Source organism: Pholcus phalangioides, unplaced genomic scaffold, assembly GCF_987345545.1.
Source record: "Pholcus phalangioides strain wild (caught in Gottingen) unplaced genomic scaffold, Ppha-v1.0 ptg000010l_1, whole genome shotgun sequence".
Lineage (NCBI taxonomy): Eukaryota > Metazoa > Arthropoda > Arachnida > Araneae > Pholcidae > Pholcus > Pholcus phalangioides.
In genome coordinates this window covers 25,751,536-25,779,148 of record NW_028301603.1, presented here as the reverse complement: position 1 = coordinate 25,779,148, position 27,613 = coordinate 25,751,536, and the positions used below count along the sequence as shown (strand labels likewise).

The 27,613-nt window shown below is 37.8% G+C and overlaps 1 protein-coding gene and 1 pseudogene across 4 annotated transcripts in view; both read left to right on the top strand.

The window, feature by feature from the left end:
- The window catches only part of LOC149081157 (solute carrier organic anion transporter family member 4A1-like), a 357,667-nt gene that overhangs the window by 296,490 nt on the left and 33,564 nt on the right, over positions 1 to 27,613 (top strand). Inside the window, exon 11 of one of the 4 annotated variants that reach the window (XM_089237937.1) lies at positions 15,786 to 17,144. The exons of 2 other annotated variants lie outside the window; for them this stretch is intronic. In XM_089237937.1, the coding sequence (XP_089094063.1) occupies positions 15,786 to 16,126 (341 nt within the window). In that variant the 3' untranslated portion in view covers positions 16,127 to 17,144. Of the gene's footprint in view, positions 1 to 15,785; positions 17,145 to 27,613 lie in introns of those variants that run through there. One more of the 4 variants, XM_089237939.1, reaches the window with a different exon arrangement.
- LOC149081158 (U5 spliceosomal RNA) lies at positions 19,292 to 19,415 on the top strand (annotated as a pseudogene).

Here is a 27,613-nt window from a genome sequence, read left to right as displayed (position 1 = left end):
CGGTCAACGGATGAGATAAGAAATCAAACTCAAGATCAGGGGCATGAAAAAAATATGCAAAAACTAGAGGAAGGTGTGCAGAAGAATGATCATCAGGGACTTGAAAAAAAGTCAAGAACATCAGAGTGTCTATCAATATGCAGAAACGAAGATAATGGAAATAGTAAGGACAAGGAGGACACATCAACGAAGGAATCAGGACGACTGTGGGCAACGGTAGAGAAAAGAGACCAGGATCAAAACATGAAAAGATGGAAAACTCAGAAGAAGGGGTGCAGCAAAATGATATTCAAGGACTTAGAAAAGAGCCAAGAGCATTGGATTTTTTACAAACACGTGGACATGAAAGCAGAGAAAAGAAGAAAAAGAAAAGAGTATTAGAAGATAACAAAGGGAATAATAAAAATTCTGAACAGGGTGATCTAGAGTTACCATCAACACAACAAATAGAAAACAAAAAAAAATAATTTACAAACAGAAATACATGATAACGACTTCAATTTTCAAACAGAGGTTAGCAATGACAGCCAGACAGAAATAGTCAGCCTAGACGAAGAGGTGGTATTCAGCGAAGAGGAAGAAGTACAGACTAAGAAACAAAACGTTAACATCACGCATCTATTAAGAAAAGTCAAAAACATAGTGAACTACAATACCACAAATAATAATAGAGGATCAATCAGATACAGCTTACCCAACAGCCAAAGAATCCTACTAAACATTATAGAATGGATAGAAAACAACACGGGTGAAAATGGAGTTTTTTGCGTGGGAAAGAAAGAATCAGATGAATTTAGGAAGGAACAAACACATACTCAGGTAGAGGAGAGAAATGAGATTAGACAAGATACCAGCGATACGGAAGATTATCTTTCTCTCTCGGAAAATTCCTACGAGTATGTGAACTATGTAAAGACTATTGAAGAACTGGAAGAACAACTCGAAAAGGGCAGGGAAAGAGATGAATTTCAAGAAGTCAGGAATAAAAATAAGAAGGTCAAGGAGATTGAAGTTAAAGCACCGGAAAGAATTTCGAAAAATGATCATATAAAAGAGAAGGGAATCACAATTAATAAAGACAAGCACAGCACGGAAACAAAGGATAAGGAGGAGTTGAATAACAGGCATTGCTTAATGTTATATCCCAACATCAAGGATAGAACACAAACATTCCAAGAAAAGAAGCAACATTTAACCAAACAACTGATAGGAAATATGGTTGTTGAAACAAGGGAAATGAAAAATGGAATGGTGATATATTGTAAGAATGATCAGCAGAGACACGAGCTCCGCATAAAAGTACTAACGGACAATTTCTGGAGAAATACGGTCTACGCATGGATCCCCAAGAATCAAAATAACAGGAATAAGGACAGGCCAAGGTATGGAGGGAAAGGTTTCCAACAACAGCGCTATAGAAGGAATGACAATAGCGATGACTGGAGAAGACAGGAACAAAGAGGAAACTGGAATTACAGGGAAAGAGGACAGCAGCATAACACCAAGGCTCTCTCAAGAAAGTCATATCAACAACAAGTACAGCGAGATACATATAATTACCGCAACTACAACAACACTCACGGGATAATATATCAAGATAGAATGAGGTGGCCGAATAGCAGGGTCAGTTACCCAAGACGTCAGACATGGGAAAGACGTAATAAAGTCTATGAAGGACAAACACGGGGATATGGTCAAAGAAAGATATGGCAAAATAGATCAAATGTTGAACGGAGTAGAATGAATGGCATTAGGTATATATCACTGTGGTGGCCACTGTGGTGGTCGAGTGGTTATAGTCACGGACTCGCGATGCGAGGATCCGGGTTCGAACCTCACAGTGGTGGTCGGCTGAAGTTGGTTTTCTGTGGTTTCCAACTTCAAGGCGCAAATGCGAGCCGATCTCCCCGTTAAAAAGTCTCGCCACAGAGAGCAACAGTCCTACAACGATAAATTATTCAATCATAACACTTCACTCATAGTTAGAAAAAAAACTGGTGGCAGATGGCAGCACGACACATAACAAGCATTACACAGGAACAAACTTCACGTCAGGTTTCACTACACGTACACACACATTCCCGCATGTACCGATTCGTTGGGGGGTTCCGCGGGGGGTTGTGGGCGGGGTGCATGTGTGGTGTAGCAGTAGTAGGTAGGGCTCGTAGGTAGGGTAAAAAAGGGCTCGGGGATCCATGATGTTCTTAAGTCAGCCACCTCGTTGGGCAATTTGCCTGTTGTGGCGTTGTATTTGTATTTGTATTTGTATCAGTCAGCAACAACACACGGAGAGCGGAATGGATGCAGCAAGGAAGGAAAAATGATTTTGAAGAAGATAAGGAACAAACGAAACAGATCCAAGGTGCAGAAGAGCATTTTCCAGTACAAGAGGAGAGAGAGCACAGCAGGAACAACTCTGCACCATACAGAGAGGTTACCGAAAAAGAGGACAGAGGAATAATTGTTACACTGATCTTTCGAAACACAGCGCGAAAAAATTAAGAGAGATTACTTAGGACAATTGTAATCCAACACTAAAGACAACACAGCGAGCTTCAATGAAATAAAATAATTTAAATATCGATGCAATGGGGATAATAAAATTTGCGCAGATAAATCTCCATAACTCTTACGATGCTACAATGCAGCTCAGTTCAGACGCAATAAACGAAAAAATAGATGTAATTGGAATCAGTGAACCATATCATTTACGAGGAGAAATCTGCGGATTTCCACGAAATAGTAGACTAATAAATGCTTCACAAGAGCCAAGAGCATCAATATGGATAACAAATTCACAAATGAAAGTAATGGAATTGTATAAAACTAGAAATGCAACAGCCGTACTGATTACAATTAATAATGACCAGATTATATTCATTTCGGCCTACTGCTCCCCAACAGAAGACTTGGAAGAACATACACAAGAATTACAAAAAATTTTAGATGGAAACAAGGATAAATTTACTGTAATAACTGGGGACTTCAATGCAAAAAATAAAATATGGGGGCCAAGACCATCTTGTGCAAGAGGAAGGAAATTAATGGAATTCATAAATAGGAATGACATTATTTGTGCCAACAATCCCCATGACATTGCTACATTTTCTTCAACAAGAGGAGAATCTTAGATCGATTTGACACTTGTCAAAGGACAACACGAACTCATTCAAAACTGGAGAGTCAGCGATAGGTGTACACTCAGTGACCACAGACTACTACTTTTTGAATACCAACAACAGACTCCAAAAAGAGTTTTAACGAAGTACTTCAGTCAAAAGAATATTAATAATCAAGTCTTCATGCAAAAAATCGAACATATGTGGGAGCAACATATAGGAGTGGAAGATGATGCTGATCTTGAACAATACGTACAAAACATGCATACAGCAATTATTAAAACATGTCAATCATCTACAACAAAAAGAATAAACAAGAATAAACAAACTCCATGGTGGAGCAGCAATTTGCAAATACAAAGAAGTAAAGTACGAGCACTGCGTAGAAGATATCAAAATATTAAAAACGTGGAAGAAAGAAGCCGACTTCTGCTTCTCTATAAAACAGAATACAACAAATACAAGAAACTGATCAAAGAAACTAAAAATAATTCGTTTAAAAAATACATCGGAAATATAACCAAAAATAACCTGTATTCTCAAGGATATGGAATACTGGTGAACAAGAAACCGTTACCGAATTGACCTAGACCCCTCTATGCTGTCAACTGTTCCTCCCGTAGGTAGCACCGCCTTCTTATATATCCTAGGTAACGGTTTCTTGTTCACCAGTATTCCATATCCTTGAGAATACAGGTTATTTTTGGTTATATTTCCGATGTATTTTTTAAACGAATTATTTTTAGTTTCTTTGATCAGTTTCTTGTATTTGTTGTATTCTGTTTGGGTCTAGGTCAATTCGTCGCAATCAATTTGTCGCAGCGTCAATTCGTCGTGCTACAAACTCGTCGCGGTACAAATTTGTCGCAGAGTCAGTTCGTCGCGGTACAAATTCGTCGCAGAGTCAGTTCGTCGCGGTACAAATTTGTCGCAGAATCAGTTCGTCGCGTTACAAATTTGTCGCAGAGTCAGTACGCCGATCAAATAAATTTTCAAAATTCAGTTTTCATGGTATTCATGCCACACTTCCCGCTTTCTGGCGGGATCTCCATTTCTCGCAGCGAGGGGCGTTGGGCGAACTCACCAAGATGATAAGTTATGATAAAATAAATTTTCAAAATTAAATTTTCACCGTATAAGCCGCACTCCCGCTTTCTGGCGGGATCTCCATTTCTCGCAGCGAGGGGCGTTGGGCGAACACACCAAGATGATAAATTACGATAAAATAAATTTTCAAAATTAAATTTTCACCGTATAAGCCGTACTTCCGCTTTTTGGCGGGATCTCCATTTCTCGCAGCGAGGGGCGTTGGGGGAACACATGAAGATAAGTTATGATAAAATAAATTTTCAAAATTAAATTTTCACCGTATAAGCCGCACTCCCGCTTTCTGGTGGGATCTCCATTTCTCGCAGCGAGGGGCGTTTGGGGAACACATGAAGATAAGTTATGATAAAATAAATTTTCAAAATTAAATTTTCACCGTATAAGCCGTAATCCCGCTTTCTGGTAGGATCTCCATTTCTCGCTGCGAGGGGCGTTGGGCGAACACACCAAGATGATAAATTACGGTAAAATAAATTTTCAAAATTAAATTTTCACCGTATAAGCCGCACTCCCGCTTTCTGGCGGGATCTCCATTTCTCGCAGCGAGGGGTGTTGCGGGAACACACCAAGATGATAAATTAGGATCAATGCCCATCCCAAAGCACAATTTGCCTAAGGGGTCATTCAAGTATTACGTCAGGATCGGGGAGGGAGTTTCGGATTTGTTGACTTTTGATGGCGGGGGAAGGGGGAGTTTGAAGGTCGCTTACGTCATCAACCATCCCTTTTGGAAGATATGAAATATTCTAAGCTGCTGGTGAAATTTTGCTGGGAGGGGATGGGGGTCAGTGTTTTGCTGATTTTTGCTGACAAGGGGGGGAGGGGTCAAAAATGGCTGAAAATCTGCTTACGTAATACTTGAATGGCCCTAATTCACTATTGAATATGTATCTGCCATGTAGAGAATACATCTTTGAGGAATTTTTTACCGACAATATATCTAAGGCCAGCATTACACTATGAAAGTGTTCTAAAAGTCCTTTTATAAAACTTGAAAAATTCAACCAATAAGATTATCGGTTGCATTTGCTCGAATGTAACCTATGAACTTTATTGGTTGGATTTTTTGAGTTTTTAACTTGATCAACTTATCCGGTGCAAATTAAATTTTGAAAATGTATGTGATCGCAATGTGACCGATTATTTCAGGTTCTTGTGGAGATACTGTAGTGGTTAATGTTGGTGGGAGTCTCGATTCCACATGGGACAGATACAAGTTTACACTTAAAGAGAGCCTCCGCTGTACTGTAGTTTGGGGAATATCATAAACACCGACATTTTTTTACAGAATTTTAAAATTTTATCATAGAAAAAATGATTTTTTTAACATTTACAATAATTGAATAATAAAACATTAATATCAATTGCAATTTTAATTTCGATGTAATTTCGATGATTTTTTTCGAAATGACAAAAAAAAAATAATTAGTAAACTGTGTGCATTTCTTGATGGAAAAAAACTTTTCTTCATGTTTATTTTTTCACGTATGAGACAAAAAACCTACATACAGATCGCGTGACGAGTTGACTCTGCGATAAATTGACGTCCCGACGAATTGGTTACACGACAAATTGTCACTGCGACGAATTTGTACCGCGACGAATTGGCTCTGCGACGAATTTGTACCGCGACGAATTGGCACTGCGACGAATTGGCTCTGCGACGAATTTGTACCGCGACGAATTGGCTCTGCGACGAATTTGTATCGCGACGAATTGGCTCTGCGACGAATTGGCACTGCGACAAATTGATGCGTGACGAGTTGAGCGCGACAAGTTGAGTGCGACAAATTGACCGGTTACGGCATAGAGGATCTTATTGACGAGCTGAATTCTCATTACTTCATAAACCAAACGGAAGATGAGAATGAAAATCCTCAGACAGATTCTGTACAAGACTCTGAACAGTATAAACCCATCGGAGTGCAAGAAATCGATATAATCTTCAACGATATAGGAAAAGACACAGCACCAGGTCCAGACGGCATTACGAAATCAATATGGAAATTATTATACAGGAAAAAACCTAATCTCATTATTTCATTATTTAACAATATCGTACAGAAAGGAATATTCCCACAACTATGGAAAGAAGGAAAAGCTGTATATATCCCAAAGATAAACACAGGCCAGGAAAAAGTTTTTAATTTTAGGCCTATTTGCCTTTTATCGACAAGATATTTGAGAAATGTATAGGTAACCGGTTAGAATTTTATATACAAAAGAACGGAATATTTCAGCAGAATCAATATGGGTTCCGAAAAGGAAAAGGAGCTATTGACGCCCTCCAAAATGTCAAAGTTAGTCAAAAGCAACTTCAGGCGAGATCGAATCGTTTGTCTAATATCACTTGATATAATTAATGCATTCAATGCATTGAAGATAACTCCTCTTAAACACATTATATCAAGGATTGGCATTCCGGCATATATCAAAAGAATTCTCTACAGTTATTTGACGGACAGATCTATCGTTAATGATAATGGGAAAATACATAAATACAACACTGGAGTGCCTCAGGGGTCGGTCCTAGGGCCGACATTGTGGAATTTGGCTATCAACGAACTTTTAAAAATCAACCCGGGAAAAGATGTCAACATACAGGCCTTTGCCGATGATATTTTGATAATGGTCTCTGCGGCAGTACCCAAACACTTTACAAAAAAGACAAGACATATACTCATGAAAACTCAAGAATGGGCTGACATCTTTGGACTAAAATTCAACAAAGAAAAGTGCGTGTTTTCGATTTGTAAAGAAAAGGGGAAAATTAAAAGCGTCCCATCAATCAGATTGGCTAATTTTCCCATTGTATACAAAACTAGCTTTAAATACATGGGAGTAATATTGAACCGGAATTTCACATGGAGTGATCATCTGCACTATATCAAAGAAAAAACATCTACATCACATCACGAATTGAAAAGAAACTCGAGGGCAACATGGGGTACGAAGCCGGAAGTTTTAAAGAAGATTTATTTGGAGGCCATAGAAAAGAAAATAATATATGGTTACGAAGTATGGTTTGAAGACAAATCAACACATAATAACAAACTTCTTCAAATACAAAGGCAATTCTTGTTAGATATAACGAAATGCTATTCGACGGTTTCGTACGAGGCGTTGTTCACATTAGCAGGTATACCTCCAATCAGCATTACTCCGAAAAATCGAATAAGATGGTATAATATCAGTAAATTGAAAGAGTCTACACAATTTGAAGAACAAATTATAATGCACTCTCAAATACAAGAGCCAGACTGCTCTAATATTCCACCATGGATTAGAATCAAGATTGAATGGGACGAAAATGCTAAGGACAATAACACATATTCTTTTTATACAGATGGCTCCAAAATGTTAAGCAGAGTGGGCTGTGCGTACATGTACTATCATGAAAACAAAAGAACATTGGAAAAAATTTACAGATTGTCAGACAATAGTACCGTCTTTTTGGCAGAATTATTGGCAATATATAATGTGGCAAAACATATCCTTGGAAATAAAATATATGAGGCCCACATATATACAGATTCAAAATCAGCTTTATGTGCAATCGGTAATCCAAATTACAAAAACAACAGAGTGCTCATAATGCAGAAGATCTTTAAAAAGTTTAATACAAAACTACATTGGGTTAAAGCACATCACGAAAACATTAAAAATGACTATACTGATACAAAAGCAAAACAAGCCACGCAAAAGGATGAAGTAGACATCAACAATAAATATACAAAATCATATATTCGACAAGTTATCAAGAAAGACATCCTCAAAGAGTGGCAAGAATATTGGGATGATAGCAACAAAGGAAGGGTCACATATGCTATCTTCCCTAAGATTAGCACCACAAGAATTCAAGGAGACTTTTATATAAATCAATTGCTCACGCAACATGGTGCCACAGGAATTGCTCAAGCTAGGTTTCATGGAAAAGTCCCCGATGTGCATTTTCTGCAACAAAGATAGTGGCACCACCCAACATCTTATATATCAATGCGAATATTGGGAAAGCCAGAGAAAGAAGATAAACTTCACAAGCACTAACATTCCAATTACGGCACTGATTAAAAACCAAAAATCAAGAACCCTTCTTTCTGGTGTAATGGACTTGGCAGTGCAAAGGTACTTAGGAACAGAGTGAAATGTTCCCGAGAGAAACAAATAGATTGAAAAGTGGTAATCGGGAGCACCAAATTCCTGCTCGCGAGTTGTTAATGGTGTTGCCCGAGTTTTGTAAGGTGAATTGTTAACCACGGACAATGGTGCTCCGGGGATATAGAATGTATATAATTGTAACATGTAGATTGAAAAGTGGTAATCGGGAACACCAAATTCCTGCTCGCGGGTTGTTAATGGTGTTGCCCGAGTTTTGTAAGGTGAATTGTTAACCTTGGACCAATGGTGCTCCGGTGATATAGAATGTATATATTTTTAACATGTATTTTTTTTTTTTTGATTGAGAAAATAAATGCTCCCTTCGGGGAACCCCCGTATGGCGAATCACATTCGCCGGGTCGGGGTAAGTAACTCATACTGTCTTTTTATTTCACAAAATCACTAATTACCATCCGCTTAGACAAACTTGTTCTATACAGAGGTACATATAGGTTTGCTTCCGTCTACTTCCTTAATGTCCTTCCTTCTACAATATGGAAGTTCCCCAATGGACAAAATGAAAACGTCTCTATACTCATTCACCAATGTCCAAACTTCATGGTTTGCTTCTTTCCCAGTTGAATCATCAAACTCAATCTTGTCAAGACATATTTCTCGTCCTTTACATCCTCGTCTCTTATACGTGGTAGGACCCACGACTCGGAATGGCATAGCTGCCAACTTTTGAAAATGAAAATTCGGGAGATTTTCGCGCACACCCGTATTTTATGCTAAAACCACTCCCTAATAAATACAATAGGGATTTTTCCAAATGAAATAGGGATTTTCCAAACATAAAAGTTAAAGCGTAGGGAATAAAATCCCTACTCAAAAACTGAAGTCAAATTAAAATAGGGATTTTACACACATGGAAGTTAAACCCTTGGGAATAAAATTCCTACGCAAAAAACAAGTGGAATTGGAGGTCAAAACTTCAATGATGTAAAAATAAATATTGTGTTCAATCAGAAACGCTGTGGACAAACATTCTGCGCGAATGACCCCAAAATCATCGGAAGATGAAGGAAAACACCGTCAATTTTTGAAGAACACTGACTTTTTGTGACACTTGCTTGATGTTTTTTTTTCACTTCACGACTGATGATGGCAGTCTTTCCATGACCGATGTTTATGTCCGTAACACAACTTGTACAAAAAGGAAAAGTCAGCCCTCTTCTGGAACGTTTGATGAAAGGAAATTCATCGGAATAAGTATCTTTAAAATTGATTAAATATGTTTTTGCTTATCATTATTCATGCTTTGTTATATCGCACGTACGTAACTTCAACAAAAGAAATTTTGACCACATGTGCATCACCATAATCTTCAATTATTATCCAGGACTATTGGCTGCTAAGCCATTTCCCTGCACGATAAGACAAACAACTTTCTTGTTACCATCAGAGGGTTTGTAAAACTTCCTTAAAAAGGGAATTTCCCCATTTACGACGTGTGACGTCATTTCGAAAGGGAAAAAAAAGAGGCTTCATGCCCCACAAGAAATTCCTTAGGGATTGTTTTCATAAGCGGGGATTTTTTTAATGAAGTAGGGAATTTTTAGGGATAATTAGGGATTTTTGTGATTTTCGTAAAAATTCGGGAGATTTAAGAACATTTCGGGAGATCGAGCGATGAAGATAAAATTCGGGAGATTCCCGAAAAATTCGGGAGACTTGGCAGCTATGGAATGGCATAGCAATGCGGAGTCGGAAATGCTTTCCTGATACGGTAGCGTACACAAAAAAACACCACGTAAGTGATTATGCGTTTCAACAATTAACACACGTCAAAGAAGGTGTTCGAAGTGTCATTCATCTACGAGCTGTAATGCGAGTTTCACATCTCCGGACGCATAAAAGCCACATCCCCGGCGATGAGCATTCTGGAACGTTCCAGGTATGTCTCGGACTTTCCTGTAATGCGTGCAGCCAGTTCGTCAGCGCTGATACACAAGTCAAGTACACTTATGACATCCTGGATATAACATACGGTTTTGTATTTTGCGTCTTTTTTTTGTTCCATATTCACTTAAATATTTTATAAGTACCATATATTTCACCTCAGTTATAACATACTTTAAACACTGTGGATTTAAAATATAAAAAGAAAATTTAAAAAATTGGTCAGTCCAGAATTGAATGTTTCCGTGGCTTCTCAGTCCTCGCAGCTTGTCTGGCGATTTGAAAATCGACAGGGGTGGTATGTGAAGGGGAAAGAGAAATTTGTGCATGTGCGTGAGTTTGTAGTGCAAGTATGTGTAGAGAATGAAAAAAGCCAGGAGAGATTGTCAGCATGATTGTTCACAAATCTTTGCAAAAAGAGTGCTCATTGGGAGAAAATATAAAAACAATGCAGTCGAAGGAATTAAAAGTCATCCGTTTCATTACAAATGAAACAATGTATCCTTTACAACTGTGAAAAAATATATATAACTTCAGCATATTTAATTGCATATTATGTTCAATTTTTTCACATATGCAAAGGTTTTTATATCAATTTCTTTTTAAATTCTCACAAATATATTTTCGATATGGAAAAAAATGGAACCCCTTGAATGAATATTTTAAAAAGAATTGAAATTGAAAATTTCTATACTACTATTTTGAAATCTGCGACCGAAAACCATAATTGGTGATACGGGGTTCCAATGGATAATGACAACCCGTCAAACCCCCTTCATCAAGACTCTGCCAATTCCTGCTGCAGTAGTGCGCTTTGCAATGACATTTAATATACAATAAGATGGGTGAATAACTAAGTTCACCTGATACCCAGGGTTTTCTTGTTTTTTTTTTTTTTTGAAAGGAACATAAAAACACGATCACACTGTAGATCAGTGTGTAGTTTGAAATCTGCGGCGGGAAGCGTAGAACGTCTAAGTGAGCCGTAGTTAAGTATTAGACTAACCAAAGAAAATATAGTTAGATATAACATACTGCAGAAACAAAGCCTTGAACAATATTAGTCTGAAACAGACATATTTGTATGCGCGGTAGATATCTTAACGTTTGCCACAAAAAAAAGCATGAATTTTTTTATGAAAGAAAAATTTCATTGCAGTTATTGTCGCAGATGACGCTACAAAAATATTTGTAACTTTATTGCTATCTATTTTTTCTCTACACAGCTATCTGTCGGCAAAGAACATAACTTTTCTGGTATAAATTTTTGTTGTTTAATGAATCCTGTCTTTCTGTGCGAACTTAGTTGTTTATGTTTTTCAAATTATTGAATTTTTGCGTTTTTTGTTACTTTTTAATCACCTAATGGCAGGGGCAGCTCGAGTTTACCTGCCGCCCGGATGCGAAGCCTCATATGCCGCTCCTAATGATGACCCTGGATGGAGGCTGACAGGGCTTCAGTGAAACTAACGCTTAGAAATTCTAAGTTTTTATTCTTACCACTTTATCAGCCAATCAGAATCAGGCTACTGTGACGTTGTAAAGTGTACTTCTTGCTGTTACTTTTGGCAACTTATCGCCAAACACCAGCTTCTATTAACGATTTCGCTATTATTTTGTCATTACATCTCATTTGCTCACACGATAATATCACAATGATATAATTTAACAATACTGTAATATAACAATCATAATAATAATGATGTATATTATATCATAATAGTTATATTGACATGCAATAAATACAGTGGCTTGCAGAAACACAAGTTCTATGTTTGGTTTCCTAATGAATCTATTATCATTATGAACCAATAACAAAGGAATGTATTTGTATATATTGTGTATATATTGTTTATAATTTGTGTTAATTGCATTTTTAATTGGGTTGCTGTTTTTTTTTTTTTTTTTAATATATGACATCCATAGTTTTATCAGCCACCTCGTTGGGCATTTTGCCTGTTGTGGCGTTGTATTTGTATTTGAATGAGTCGGTACTCTATGAATCAATAAATGATAGCAGGGCCCAGCTTCGCGAGCCGTTATTATTGTCAACTTGATGCAACTGAACCACATTTGGATTAAATCAGAAAAAAAATGAAACCATTTTTTAGTGATTCAATAAACGATAACTTATTATACGGAGGTGGCTCCCCTTTTCCCTGTATCGCCAAGTTCGCTGTTTGGGAACAACCCCCCACCCATTCCCGTGCATCCGAGAATTTGTGGTGAATTATAATATAATAAATTATATTTTTCCTGTACAACGGTTAAAAGAAATTAAATGTAATAAGAAATTAAATTTTTCAAACGAAGATGTTAGGGGAAAAAATTGGACGGGTTCGAAGGGACTCGAACTCATAACCTTCGTTTTAAGCGTCCCGAGAACTTCCCACTGTACCAATGGCGGTTGCCAAGCTGAAGTTGAATTTAGTATATCCATTAGCCAAATGGATCAAAAGTTGCTGTAGCCTCGCGGTCTGCTGTGACGTTTCTATGACGTCACTTGCTTGACTCTGATTGGCTGGTAATGTGGAGATCTCAGAATTTCTAAGCGCTATATTCAGTGAACGGGACTTCGAGATAAACCTGATTTTTTTTCAGAAGAAAGCCGCACACCATTTTTTTACCGTGCAAACTGATCTTGACCATAAGTCCCGCTTTTGAAGTAGATTTTTGTGTTGTTTTCAAGTTCTGGAATTATTTTACCATTTTTAATAATGCCAGATAAATTAATCCTTGAAACACCACTTATTTTTTTTGATCCATCATCACTTATCCTGTAAAGGTGATCTAGTTAAGAATTTTTTCAAAGGTGTTTCTAGTGCTCCAGAGACCGGACAAGTAAGAAGCCGAATTTGTCCTTTGCTTTCATTTCACTATTCTGGAACAAATTATGGATGACGGAACCAAAATTCACACTTGCCCTTGTGATAGAGTACAGAGGCGGCGCTTGGCCATGCTACCCATTGCGGCCGCATAGGGCACCGCTCGAGAGGAACGCAGAAGTGAGTGAAAGGGCGATTTTTTTTTTTTCTTTTTAGGAATTGTTTGAATAAGTTGTGAAAGAGGGGCATGATCACCAAAGATAGGGCTGACAGGGCTCCAGCCTGGGGACCTGGGACTAAATCCTCATAATTTTTCTTTTTTTCACACTATAAATCAACTAGAAGGAGCCCCATAGAAAATCTGGCTTGGGTTTCGTGAAAGATGGGGGCTCTGACACAGGATGCAGGAGTTATGGGAGGGGATAGATAGGCAGGAGGCGCAAAAAATAAGTCCCGCACGGTACAAATTTTGTCTCGAGCCGCTCCGATAGCTTACATTCTTGTTTTTGGTATTACGGTCAAAGGTCCTATGTCTATTTTCTTAAAGTTTCCGTTGCCGAGGTATGACTCAAAAGCGTGAGGTCATCTGAATGTTTACTGTGTTTGATTCTGGGGTCTTAACTAAAGTCTACGCTGCCGCCCGGGTGCGCCGCACCCCTTGCACCCTCGCTTAAGCCGCCCCTGCCTAATGGATATTTATTCAAGGAAAATTTCCCTTTTGGGTAAATTTTTGAAACGTGCTATCGGTGGTAATATGCAGTACGCTTAGTAAATTTTTTAACTACATGTATAATTTTGTAAAAAAAAATTTTTCATTTGGTGAACTCAAAATTTTTACAAATGTCAATAAAATTCCTATGTGGATCAATTTTTCTCAAGGAAATGGGAAATTTGAATTTTATTTACCACACACGCGGGAAGACATAACAAACTGCGTGGGATTTTTCTTCCCCACTGCTAAATCCTTACTTAGAGCTATATCGAGTGAGGTGCTTCTCCTCTAGCGCCAAAAATGTAGATTGAACTTGTAGTTTAGTTGAATCTCTTGCTATATATAAGTTCTCCTGCAAATGAACACCACATTTCGATTCAGAATATTTTTTCAAACAGTAATAATACCGACGGGATATATAACAGCTTTGAAAAATTAAATTAGCATTTAGATAACTTAGGACAGCAAACTGATGACTAGAAATTCTCATGGGGACGCGCGCCTCTATGCGCCTTCATTACGAGCCCCGCCCTGCAGATAACAATCTCAGAAACTTCGTAAGGCGGCAACACCAACAGACTAGTGACCCATTGTTGCTCTGGTACTTTTGTGAGTCAGGCTTAGCACTCAAAGTGTTCAAATCTCTGTCATCCATATCGAACGTCTCTATCGTCATCTTCAAATCGCACAAAGCGACACAACAGCTTTGTGTTTGACACACAGTGTCATCATCACTATTTTGCGATGCACTCGTTATTTGAAGGTGCTCTGCTAGGCTTTCCTTTGTCGTTCCAATAGCTTGGCTTCTCATTCCTCATGATGTCACTCGGCTTCTTGTTTCTGTCGCTGGACTTTTTCTTCCTTTTCGTGTTTCAATGATCTGTTCAAGGAGTGCTTTCAAGAAATTATTTTAATAATTTTTAGACTTGACGATGAGGTTCTTCAGGTCGGCGACTTTGTCATTCTGAGATGGATCCTCTTCCAATTTGCATGCAAGCAGCTGCAGGTGTCTCTCTTCCTTCCTTTCACCAGAAATGATATCTTCGGCTCCAATCACAGTTCTGTTCTCGATGCTACTTCCGAAAATGAATGTTAGACTCCAGGAATCGCCGCGGCTTCAAGCAATTTATTCCGGGACTTTATACGATAAGAAAATGAACTTTATTGCAACTTGATAGATTCAAATGTGCAATCTCAATGCATACTCTCAATCTCAATCAATACTGCCCCTCTGCTACTGATGGAATTGATGTTCTCAAACAGTCCCTCGTTACTCAAGCACAAAGTAATAATATACCACTTCTATTTCAACGACTGTTGAATAGCTTCCTACACACTCTTATCGGCAGATATGTGCCTTCCAAATGCCTACAATGGACTTTCTTACCCTCTAGGGATATCGCTGAAAACATTGGGAGAAAAACTTCTGAAAGGACATATCGGCGTCCAAACAATTGAAACTCGTTCGTTTGAGGCTCACCACGTCTGTGTATTCTCAAAAACAGGCAATAAACAGACTTAGTGTCCACTCTAAATAACCATCAGCCAGCTCACTGGCTATTTATACATCAGTAATTGGCTTAAACTTTATGGCTTTTGCAGTGGCATATGCAAGAAGAACTGCTGCGGCATTGCGTTTCACTGCACACAAAAATTGTCCGCATTTTGATGGATATATATAACTTTTTTTTCCAAAATATTTGGAGTTTGAGTCGAAGTGAAAACATTAAATAAATGAATTATTTTAACATTAAAATATGTAGGCACTGATTGTGACCAAAGCCAAACATCCTATAAATGTGAAAGTCGTATAACTGAGCGACGTGTAAACGCAAAAATTCGAGTCGGTTTTCCAGACTTGAAAAAAATATTATGCTTATAACCGTCAGTTAATGCATATTTCAAATTTGCTTTAAAATTCATGTATGACGTATACTGAAAAAGTTTTTATTCACTTGTTAGGTACTATTCCAGCTCCTATGATGTTTGGCAAATTGATAGACTGGAGTTGTGAACTTTGGCATGATGCGTGTAATGAGCAAGGAGCGTGTCTATTTTATGATAACCAGCAAATGAGCATGAATGTTTTGATATTAGCTTCAGTCTTGAAAGCTTTGTCTACATTTTTCTTTATGTTGGCCTGGCTTCTTTATAAAGCTCCTGGCGAGGATGAAGTATTAGCCTGCCGTAAAGTCACTCCAACTGTCACTTCTTTCAGCATTGTACAAGAAGAAGTCATGCAAATTGATAGCAGTGAAAAAAAAGATAACATTCATGGAATAGGAAATGGAAGCATTCTTTAAATGATGGGTGACGTGATGATTTTTGTGATATTTATTTGAAGAAAAACATGTACAGGGTGGTTATAATTGAAGTTCTCGTACTCTAGGTAGTTTTTCTCATATACTACTCATCCAAATACAGCCAAGTTTTCAGGATATCTTAATGAGACCATGGGGAGAGATTTATACAATAAAAAAATTGTTCAGTTTTTGAACACCAGGTGAATAAGTCGCGTTTTTTTATTCAATTTCCCTTTTTTTCTCCCATGGTCCATATAGCTGATATACCGAATTTCCATGGAATACGTCCGCCACAATAGGCTCTATATAGGTCTGAGTAGTTTCAGTATACTGACACTGCTCAGACCTATGAAGTGCCCATTCTGAAGGAGGCATTCCATCGAAACTTAGTATATACGCTATATGGACCATGAAAAGAAAAGGAAATTCAATAAAAAAAGTGTCACTTATTCACCTGGTGGTCAAAAATTGAACTATTTTTTATTGCATAAATCTGTGTCATGGTCTCATTAATATATCCTCAAAATGTGTTCGTATTCGGATGAGTAGCTTAGCTTTGCAGAAAAAACTCTTCAGAGTATGCAACAGTTTTATGGCAACAAAATTACAATCACCCTCTATGTACGGTACCCATGAAATATAAAGAACTGTATGTTACTTTGAATCAAATCGTTTTTTTTTTATTATATGACATAAATGCATTTAGAGGCATACACAGGAGGGGCCTTTAAAAATGTTTTTCTCACTAGGGTTGTAAGTAACAATTGACCGATTCGTAAACCGAAAAGAAATTACTGCTTTAATCAATGTCTTTCAATTTCAAATAGTACTTTTTGAAACAATTAGTGGATAACTCGGTTTCATCAGTAAACAGCAAATCGGGAAAAATTTTGGAGTCTGAAATGTGATCCACAGATGTAGTACAATAAGAGAAAAAATAACCATGCATGCAACATAAAATAATGAAATTTCATTCTAGTTTTGTGCTGAAGAACAGAAAATTCGTATTTTTATACGCAAGAAAAAGGGAAAATGTGAGTTTTTTTTTCAGATGAAAATTACTTCTATTATGTAGTATGTCTTCCTCGGGAAGGAAAGCAATGCTTGAAACATTTGAGTTATGGACTCGCAGACATTATTGATGAAGGACGGAGGTATTCTGCACCACTGCTGCTGAAGTGCAGTTTCCAGCTGTTAAACAGTTTCTGGGGGTGATGGACGATCAGCAAATCTTTTCCCTAGAATGTCCCAAACAATGGAATTCAAGTCAAAAGAACATGGTGGCCAGCCCATTTGAAGGATTCCTTCATCGAAATGGAAGTCATTCACAAGCTAAACACAATGCGTGGTAGTGTCCATGAAAAGAAATTCATTTCCAACAATCTGAACCTTTAGTAAAAGGTAAAAGATTAACTTGGAGACTGAAGAGAAAAGCCAGAGCATATTTCCAACTACTTCACCCTATAAGGGATTACAAAAAATCTGAGAATTTCATATCCATAGCACTGAGCCATCAGTGATCATTCCTTATGATGTACAGGTTGGTGTGATCTACAGTTGGGCATTTTGTCAGCAAAAAGTTATTTTCGTCGAGACAGTGGTAAAAACCAGGGCAAAAACGATTTTATGGAAAAAACATTTGACTTAAAATGTATTATATATATCAGAGACTTCACATCATTACAACAATCAACTTTATACTGTTATATTAAGAAGTAATCTGATACTTTACAAATAAATAAATAGAGATACAGTCGATGCTCTTTATAATACCCCCACGTTATAGCGATCATTAAATTAAAATGACCTGTAGGAAAAATCGGTTATAGTTTCCTACAGGTGAAAAATCATTATAACAATATACAATTCTTTTGCATCAACTTTTTTTAGTGATACTTGACATAAATTAATGTGGAAATTAAAGATTTGTTTTATGCTTGGCAAAAACCTATTTTTGTCAGGACGTTTTTCCCTGCAGTTAAAAACTTGACCTTACTGGCAAAAACTTAACAACCCTAAACGTTATTGATTATTAAACCAAAATTTGAGTTCAAAACTATGTCATTTGTATAATAAATGGTTAAATACACTCATGTCCATAAATTGAGGATAATGCCAGCTCCGGCAAATAAAGGTTCAGAAACAAAACAAACGTTACTTATTCATAAAGCCCATTTATTAAACAAAAGATAAAGAACAAAAACGATGGTGTATGTATGATACCATTCATAAAAACTACGATTTTTGCTTCCTGGAGCAATCGTAAAAAATATCTCCTTTACAAAAACTTACTATTACATGGTTGGTATGATGGTTAATACATTGTATGTCTCCCATGCGATGAAATACAGTCCGTACAACGCCTAGACATGTTGAGTATCAAATTATCGACCTGATCTTGGGGAAGATCACTCCACTCAGCAAGCAATGCTCTCCGAAGTTCCGGTACACATGTAGGAGGTGGTTGACGGGATGCAACTCGTCGGCCAAGCATGTCCCACACATGCTCTATCGGATTCAAGTCAGGTGAGAATGCTGGCCATTCTATACGGGTTATATCCTCAGATTCAAGGCATTCGATGTTTACGATGTTTGCTCGGTGAGGACGGGCGTTGTCATCCATAAACACAAATTCTGCGCCCATGGCACCCCTAAACAAACGTACATGTTCTTCCAGAATGACGTCCGTATAAATTTGGGCTTTCATGTTCTGGAACACAGTATAATTCCACCCCAAACGAGCAATGCTGCACCACCGTAACGGTGTCGTTCAATGATGTTGTCTTGGTGATAACGCGGTACCTGGCGTTCTCCATATGAAAGTCCGACGTGAATCAGACTGCAAGCTAAACCTGGACTCGTCGGAAAACATCACGCAAGCCTACTGTGACGATGTCCACATTGCATGTTCTCTAACTCCAGGCTAATCGCTGCCGACGGTGAGTTGCCGTGAGCGGAACACATCTGACAGGCCTGCGAGCATATAGACCAATATCTCCCAAACGTCTGTACACGGTTTGTCTTGAAACTGTGGTACCCGTGGCTGCAGATAGCTGACGAGACAGTTCGGATGCTGTGCCCCGTCTGCTTCTTTTGGCAGTTACTGCCACATACCGGTCTTCATTCGGCGTTGTAACTCGGGGGCGACCTGTACTGTAACGTCTCATGCTCTGGCTTCTCTTCAACTTTCGAGCTAATCTTTCGCCTTTTACTAAAGATTACCGTGGAGAGGAGCAACATAAATGAGCTTAAGGAAATTTCTACTGACATTCCCGTTATCTTGGAATCATTGCCAAAGCCTAGAGATGACACTTTGGGCAATTCCAAGTTCCTCGGATACTTTCATCTGAGTACGCCCACATTCCAGGCGGCCGATAATTCTACCACGTAAAAAATCATCCACATGCGTCCTCTGTGTCATAACTATTCGCTTATGGCACTGAGCGCCTTACAGAACTCTTGTGAACAATTTCACTTCTTTGTCACCATTCCTTATATACCCTCCTCTTACACTCTCGTCATTGTGACGTACTATCGGCATCATCTGGTGGCTTCCTGAAATTTGCATATCATTCTTGCAGATGTGTGTGATAATTCTACAGGTGAAATTTTTACTTTAGATTTCGATTTCCGTGTGATTCTGAATTATCCTTAATTTACGGACATGAGTGTAAATGCATAACAATGCCTCACATGCATAGATAGATGGGGAAAAATCAATTTTTGTCTGGACAGTTTTAACCGTGGTTATTTCCACCTATGGCAAAAACATGCCAACCCTGATACAGTGAGATCTTGACATAATGATACTCTATGGATCAAGAAAAATATAGTACTGTAGAGGGATTTATATTTTGCTATATCAAGCACATCGTTGTAGTGAGGTTTCAATGTACGGTATTACCACGACTTGCGCGATTTCTGAAATTTAAGCATAATCACTGGATTATTCCTGCGATACTGGAGAGCATTAAATGTTTGCAATAAAAAATTGAATAAAAAATTGTTTTATTCGATCGGATTATTAGTTAATGAAATTGCACCAATTTTTGAGAGTTTTCAGTATGTAAAGATTAAAATGCTGCTGGGATTTTAGGATGGAATCCTAAGGCTTGTTTGGTATGTGTCATTTTTCACAGAGAAGGTCACAATTTTATATGTGAAGTCCAACGCAAAGTATAAAAATTAATTTGTTTAATGTATTGTTCTTTGATGACAATGCACCTGGTCTGCAACTTTCAATAAACTCCAACTGGCACTTCACAATATGCACCTGCTGATTTCTTTGGGGCTTGCTTCGCGGTCGTTTATTCATAAATATTAAACGACATTTTTTAGAACACTAGATTTAATTTCTTCAAATACAAAACATGCAAGCTACATACATGTGCGACTTGCCATCACGATGTTTAGAACCTTACTCACTGGTGTCATCATACAAACAGTAATAATGAGAATAATTGTCTATTGCCATCTTACAGACGGTAATAATGAGACTAATTGATAAAAACGAAGAAAAAATAAAACGATCCCCGATCGTCCACCAACTAATGGCTGAAATTTTTTTTTTTGCCTCCAAGACAGCAGCAGTTCATTTCTTTCGATTGGTCAAGATTTTATCAAAACATACATTAAACAAAGAGATTAACACACACCTTTCATTTGCGCAGATTTCAGAGTGTAAGTACAGATTTTAAGTCTTTTTTTACCCGACCAGATTGCAGTCACAGTGCAAGTTAAATTTATGAAGCCCCATAGCATTATAGAGTAAGAAAGAATACGACAGGTGTTCTTCCAAAAAAACCATGGTTTAAACTGTCCATCAAAAACCTCAAATATTGCTTTTCAATATAAAAGTTCTCGGTGAAAATACACACATTGATTGCATGTAATGTTTAAAGTGACTATGTTATACAAAGAATAAATACTTAATATGATTATAAAATAATTTTCTGCTCTCCACAGAATTATTTTGGACTTTTTATGTGTATTTTTTCTTGTAAAGTATGCAATTATACTACAGCATAACATAAAAGCTGAAGGGAAAAACTATGCAAATATCTGATATTCTTCAATTCAGATGATTGTCAACCTTACAACATTTCTTCAATTGCTTACATATGTATGTGTAGGCTGCTGTACTCTTCATGGACAGTTGTTCAGAAAGTTCTTTCACACCATATAAGTAGGTCATTTCATAGGTGCCAATTCACAGACTTGAAAAATCTAGTTCATCATGTGACTACATACTTTGCATCAAAAAAAAGTCACACAAATGGAAAGGAAAAACCCCAGAGATTTATTTTTTGGGATTGCAACAGATGACAATATATAAATCCCATTTTCACTGGACGCATTTTTCAGGGTTCTACGCAGGGCCGTCATTTCAACTTTTTCCAGGGGAGGGGGCAAGCACATGTACTCAATGTTTGTATATACACTGCTGGCCACCGTAAATGCAACACCCTGAAGGAAGCATGCAAATAATATGAAATTTACAACATGCATTAGCGGAGGTGAGATATGCAAATGATTAGAATTTCAGCGCAAACGCACATCAAGCGCGCCTGTGGCGCCACTTCAAAGCGCTATTTAAGGCTTGGAGATTTCGACGATTTGAAGTAAGGCAATTGTGTTTTTCTTGTGGTTTTTTCAAAAAAACGATCAATTATGCCTCGTAGAAAACAGCGATCATCTTTTGATCAAGTATCCGAGTTCGACAGAGGAAGGATAGTGGCCTACTGAGATTGTGGATTATCTTTCAGGGAAATCGGCAGTCGTGTTGGACGAAACCAAACAACTGTAATGCGGATATGTGATCGTTGGATGCAGGAGGGTACGACGGACCGACGTGTTCGATCACATCCACCTCAGTGCACCACTTCACGTGATGACAGGCGTATTGTGCGTATGGCAGTGACGGATCGCTCAGCCACATCACGAACCATAGCACAGCACATTCAGTGTCTGCGCGTACCATTCGACGCCGTTTACAGCAGAGTGGTCTGTCCGCAAGACGTCCATTGCTTCGTCTACCCTTGACGCAGAACCACAGACGTCTCCGCCGCACATGGTGCGATGAAAGAAGAATGTGGACGGCACAATGGAATGAAATTGTCTTTACTGACGAGTCACGCTTCTGTCTGCAATATCACGATGGTCGGATTCGAGTCTGGAGACACCGTGGAGAGAGGATGCTGAACAGCTGCGTTATGCACCGGGTATTATGGTATGGGGCGGTATTGGATATCACTCTCGCACTCCTCTAGTACGCATTGCCGGTACTTTAAAAAGCTAGCGCTACATCTCCGAGGTGTTGGAGCCAGTTGTCCTTCCTTACCTTCAGGGCTTGCCCACAGCCATATTTCAACAGGATAATGCGCGACCACACGTGGCACGCATTGTCCAAAGGTTCTTCGTCAATCGCCAGATTGAATTGCTTCCCTGGCCAGCTCGCTCTCCGGATCTTTCGCCGATAGAAAACATGTGGTCCATGGTTGCTCAACGATTGACCCAGATTAAATCCCCAGCTGCCACACCAGATCAACTTTGGCAACGCGTGGAAGCTGCTTGGTCTGCTGTACCCCAAGAACACATCCAAAGTCTCTCTGAATCAATGCCGAGGCGTGTGGCAGCGGTGATCTCCAACAATGGCGGCTACTCTGGCTACTGATTTTGGCAGGAACCACACTTCACAGAAGTCTATAAATTTAATCATTTGATGCTTGGTCAACATGTTATCTACAAAATAAATATTGTTGCGATATCTCTTGTCTTTCTTGGTGTTGCAATTTGGGTGGCCAGCAGTGTATATATATATATATACCATTTTTAGTGTATTTTCAAAAGCCAGGGGGGCAACGGCCTCCCCCCCTCTAAATGACGGGCCTGGGGTTCTGATTTGTTAGCAATAATTGGAAACTTTGCTTGCTTTTTGACATCATATTAGGTGACAATTACCGATTTTTTGTACTTGAAATCTTGAGAGAGAGATTTCCCATATTTTCCCGAGAAAATGTGGTCAGCCTAGAATTGCAAGTTCTGAAGGGATATTTTCTTTAGGGATTTCCCATTGAAACAAGGCACAATTTGAAGACTTTTAGTGATCATTCTATGCAAATAAGAAAAATCGGAAGCATTTTCACCTGTATAATGTAGATTTTTGTTATTATTAAATTATCTGGGTAATCACTTTATTTATTTTATTTATTTATTAAATAAGTTAATAAAATGATACCTTTATTGTGCATAACATTAGAATGTAGCTAGCAATCCAAATACTAAATTGTAGGACTAATATGTCCTTTAATTTCAAAGCTACATTAAGAGTAATTAACTTTAAGAAAATCAGCTTTGTTTAATTTGGCAGTGCTGGCTTTTATATCATGCTTGAGCAACTCTTGTAACTTATTCCTAGTGAAAAAGTAAGAATGACTAATTACTAGCATTCCTGACGCTTTGGTTTTCCAATTGAATCTGTGCCAAACAATGTTTTGGGTATCAAGTCATAACAGCTCTGCTTTCACTGAAATAAGTAATAATAATACTTTTTTTAAAACGCCGGATTTATGAAACCTAAGCCAAGAAATGTGAAGGTGAAAATAAACGAGTTAAGTTAGTGTATTAACAGATGATACGCGAGAATTTTTTTTATATGGAATAAAATTTTGAGCAGAACAGAAAATTCAAAATATCGAAATCGATATTTTTTCTCAGTAATTACATTCAAAATATAAAACACTTTAATCTACATAAAATTAAATGTTTAGTGTTGTTACTTAGCATATCTATTTGGTTAAAAACTATTTGATAATATTGACAATAAGTTTCTGACTGTTTTAATTCTGACTTGGTTTCTGAAGTCAGCATCTAACCCTGATCCCCCATCACACATATTTTGAATAAACAGCTCTATTTCATTTCGTAAATTGACCACAGGTTTAAATAAAATAGACCATAAAATTATATTTTATATAATCTAAACTTTTTATGTCGAAAAATTCAAAATTGCAATTAAACGTAAAAAAAAAGTAAGTTTGTCATTATGTTATATATCTATAGTGTTCAAAATATTATCCAAAAGTTTTCATTTGAATTTTTGAAGGTTTTCGATGGTTTAAACCAGTTTTTGACAGTTTAAACCAGTTTTGAACGTTTGTCATGTCAAAAATCAACCCTGGTTTCAAACAATTTTTTTGTATTCTATTTTTTCTGAAATGATGCTAGAAAAAATATGTATAAAGTATCAATTTTTGATGATTGGGAAAAACCCATTATTGTCAGGACATTTTTCACTGCAGTTTTTTCCAAGAATGGAAAAACTCATCAACTAAAAAAATTATTAATTCTTATAGTAAAGTTTGTTAAAAGCTATCCTATCTGCATTTAAAAAATAATCAAATGCACAATAATGTCTCGCATGTATAAATGGGGGGGGGGGGAATCAATCTTTGCCACTTGGCAAAAACTGGCAAAACCTATTTTTGCCGGGATGGTTTTACCGTCCCATTTTTTTTCCCCAGGTTTTTTCTACCCATGGTAAAAACTAACCATCTCTAGTGTGACCATTTATAGAGACAGCGACCCAGAGAACATCAACCATGAATCCGCCTCCTTCATACCGGGTACTTTCACGCATGAATCTTGGATTGTTTTGAGTGCCACATTCTTTCCAGATCAACAGTCACCTATTGCCAGGTTGAAGAGTGATATACTCATTGATAGAAGACACATTCATTTCAGACCATTTTATAAGAAATTTTAATACCAGAACTACCGGAGCGGTTTTTTGGACCGCTATTGCAAAAATACATGAGACAGCTGCAAATATGGATTTATTTTGGATGAAAACAAGTGTCATAAGAAATAGGGTTGTCTATCTTGAAAAATTGTCGTATGGAGGTTTCAGGGACTCTGGGGGGCCCAACCCCGTGAAAAAAATCATGTTTATATTTTTAGAATTTATACGACGTAATAGATTACGTATTGCGTATTGTTAATAATAATTCAAATATTCAAAATTCAATAATTCAAATCGTAAGTTTTCAGGAACTGTTTCACAATCAGCGGGGGCATTTCTCAATACACCCCCCCCCCCCACCCAGTTGGATAAATTGAAAACTTTGATTTTGAAGCAAACGCTTAATGTATTTCTTACAGTTCTAATAAGCAAACAAAAGACCAGTCTCGGTTAAAAACAATCACGATTTAAATTAAGGATAACGAAAATACAAATAAACCGTATTTACACGATTACATTGATAAACCCGGTCTAATATCCGCATCGATAAGTGGGCATTTACTCGGCTCTCACAATTTTATTCCTCAAATTTAAACAGTATACATTCACTAATGAACTAAAATATTGCTAGGGCCTGGTCCTATTAATCGATTAATTGGGTCGGCTAATCGCTGTTGAAAATGTAAATTGAGTTGACTCGATCAATCCGATTGAAATTAGGGTAAAACGTTTGTAATTTAACTTTACTTTTTTAACGAAACCGATTAGATGTCATAAAAACTATGTACCTATATATTATTTTATATTTTTCACATTTTAGATAAGTGGCCATATTTAAGAATATTTGGATAAATATTTTTATCAAACTTTTCGGGCATGGGTCACACAAATCGATTCAACGAAAATTTAGGATTTCCTTTTCAAATCGAATTTGAGGAGAGTTTTACAAGACAAAAGACCAAAATTTATTGTTTCCACTATGTGAAACTCCTCTGCTGGACTTAGGTTGTTGGTGCTAGCGAGTCGACAGTAAAATCCACATGTTTCCTTCCTGGAACTTATGGTTCACACCGTCATTTTTCCGGCATTTTCTGGTTGGAATTGAGCTGGACGGGTTTCGACGAGAGCTAGTAAAGAAGCGTCAAAAAGGAGGTTCTAGCCTGGACGTGTTTCGGTGCCGCCGAATATCTCATTTTCTTTTAGGTACTTGGGTTCTGGCACGTGCGTTCTCGGCGATACTGAAAAGGCCTAGGTGAAGGATCTGGTTCCTGCGGCGTTGAGAGATTGTGGAGGTGCCTTGCTGGACTGAATGATGTTCCTGTCTCCGACTGTTCTGCTAGAGCTGCCGGTGAAACAGGTGAGTACATTTTGCATTCTTGTCTGCGTAAAATGGTAAAATTTTGCCCCATTTTGGGTGCGAGCTTGGGTAAAGATCTAGATTTCATAGTTCTAAAAGGTAATGCCAACGAGTTATTTGGCCATGAGACAAAACCTTCTGCAGATACCCATGACTTTGAAGTTAAGCTGTTATCATGGCTGGGAGGCTATTATGATAGACAACTGAGGGAAATTTCTGCTAGTGACGCAGATTGCTTGATAGCTGAAAATTTTACTGTTTTGTTGGCAGTATATAATAAATATATAACTGCAGAGGAGGAGGATCAGGGTGATTGTCTCCCCGAGGTTTTCACTGCAACATGTGTATTTTTTGAATATGTAGATAAAAAATCTATGCCACAATGTGGCAAATAATTTTCGTGTGAGCCCCAAAATAAACGATGAAGTTAGTAAAAGTGACGATATAAAGAAAAGGTTAAAACCTCGGAAAAAGAAAATCAGTAGAAAGGATGAGAATGAGGAGAAAATGGTAAAGGGAAAAAATGTAAACAAGAGAAACGCCCCCTCTGAAAAAAGGGATGCTGAAAATGTTAATGATAGTTTTACTCTTGCTTTTGCCATAAATTCTGAAGATGAGAATCCAAATGGAAGTGGCGTGGATAGAAGGGATAAAATAATTGAAAATGCTGAAAATACAAAACTCGGAGTTAATGTGGGTGCAAGTAACTAGTTCTGCACACTCGGAAACGCAGTTGATGTTAAATGAAATGTCTCCAACTGAACAAAATGAGGATGAAGGCTAGGACTACTCCAGTGAATCGAAAAAAGAACAAATTTAATATGCCCCCTGATAGTTCTATCAGACTGGGGATCAAATTGGTTAAAAGACTAAAAGCTGAGAGCCCAATGTGAATTTTTGTGGTGTTTGGTCAGAACATGATAACTCCAAAATCATATTTTTGAGATATAAGCTTTTTATGAAAATGACCTCCACTGTCGAAATTGTCTTCGGACTGAACATGCTTCGTATACGTGCTATTATAAGCTAAACTGTGCATGTTGTGCATAACAACTCAGTACTCGTGCATGCCCAAATAAAGGAAATGACGATTAAGAAAATTTGTGTGGCGAGAAAACTCATACTGGCACATACGGGACCTGTCCCTTAAGGTTGGAAAAAAGAAATAAGGCCAAACATACAAAATTATTTATTCCCTCCCACCCAACAATAATCCGTAGAGAGATTTCCCCGGGTCTCTCCTTCGCGAAAGCAGTCTTAACCCTTCACCCGTCGAAGACGTGTTGACGCGACCAAAAAATTCTCTCGAAAACGGGGGAGGGGGCGTTCCTCCCCCCCCGGCTTTTGAAAATACACTAAAAGTGATATATATATATATATGTACAAATAT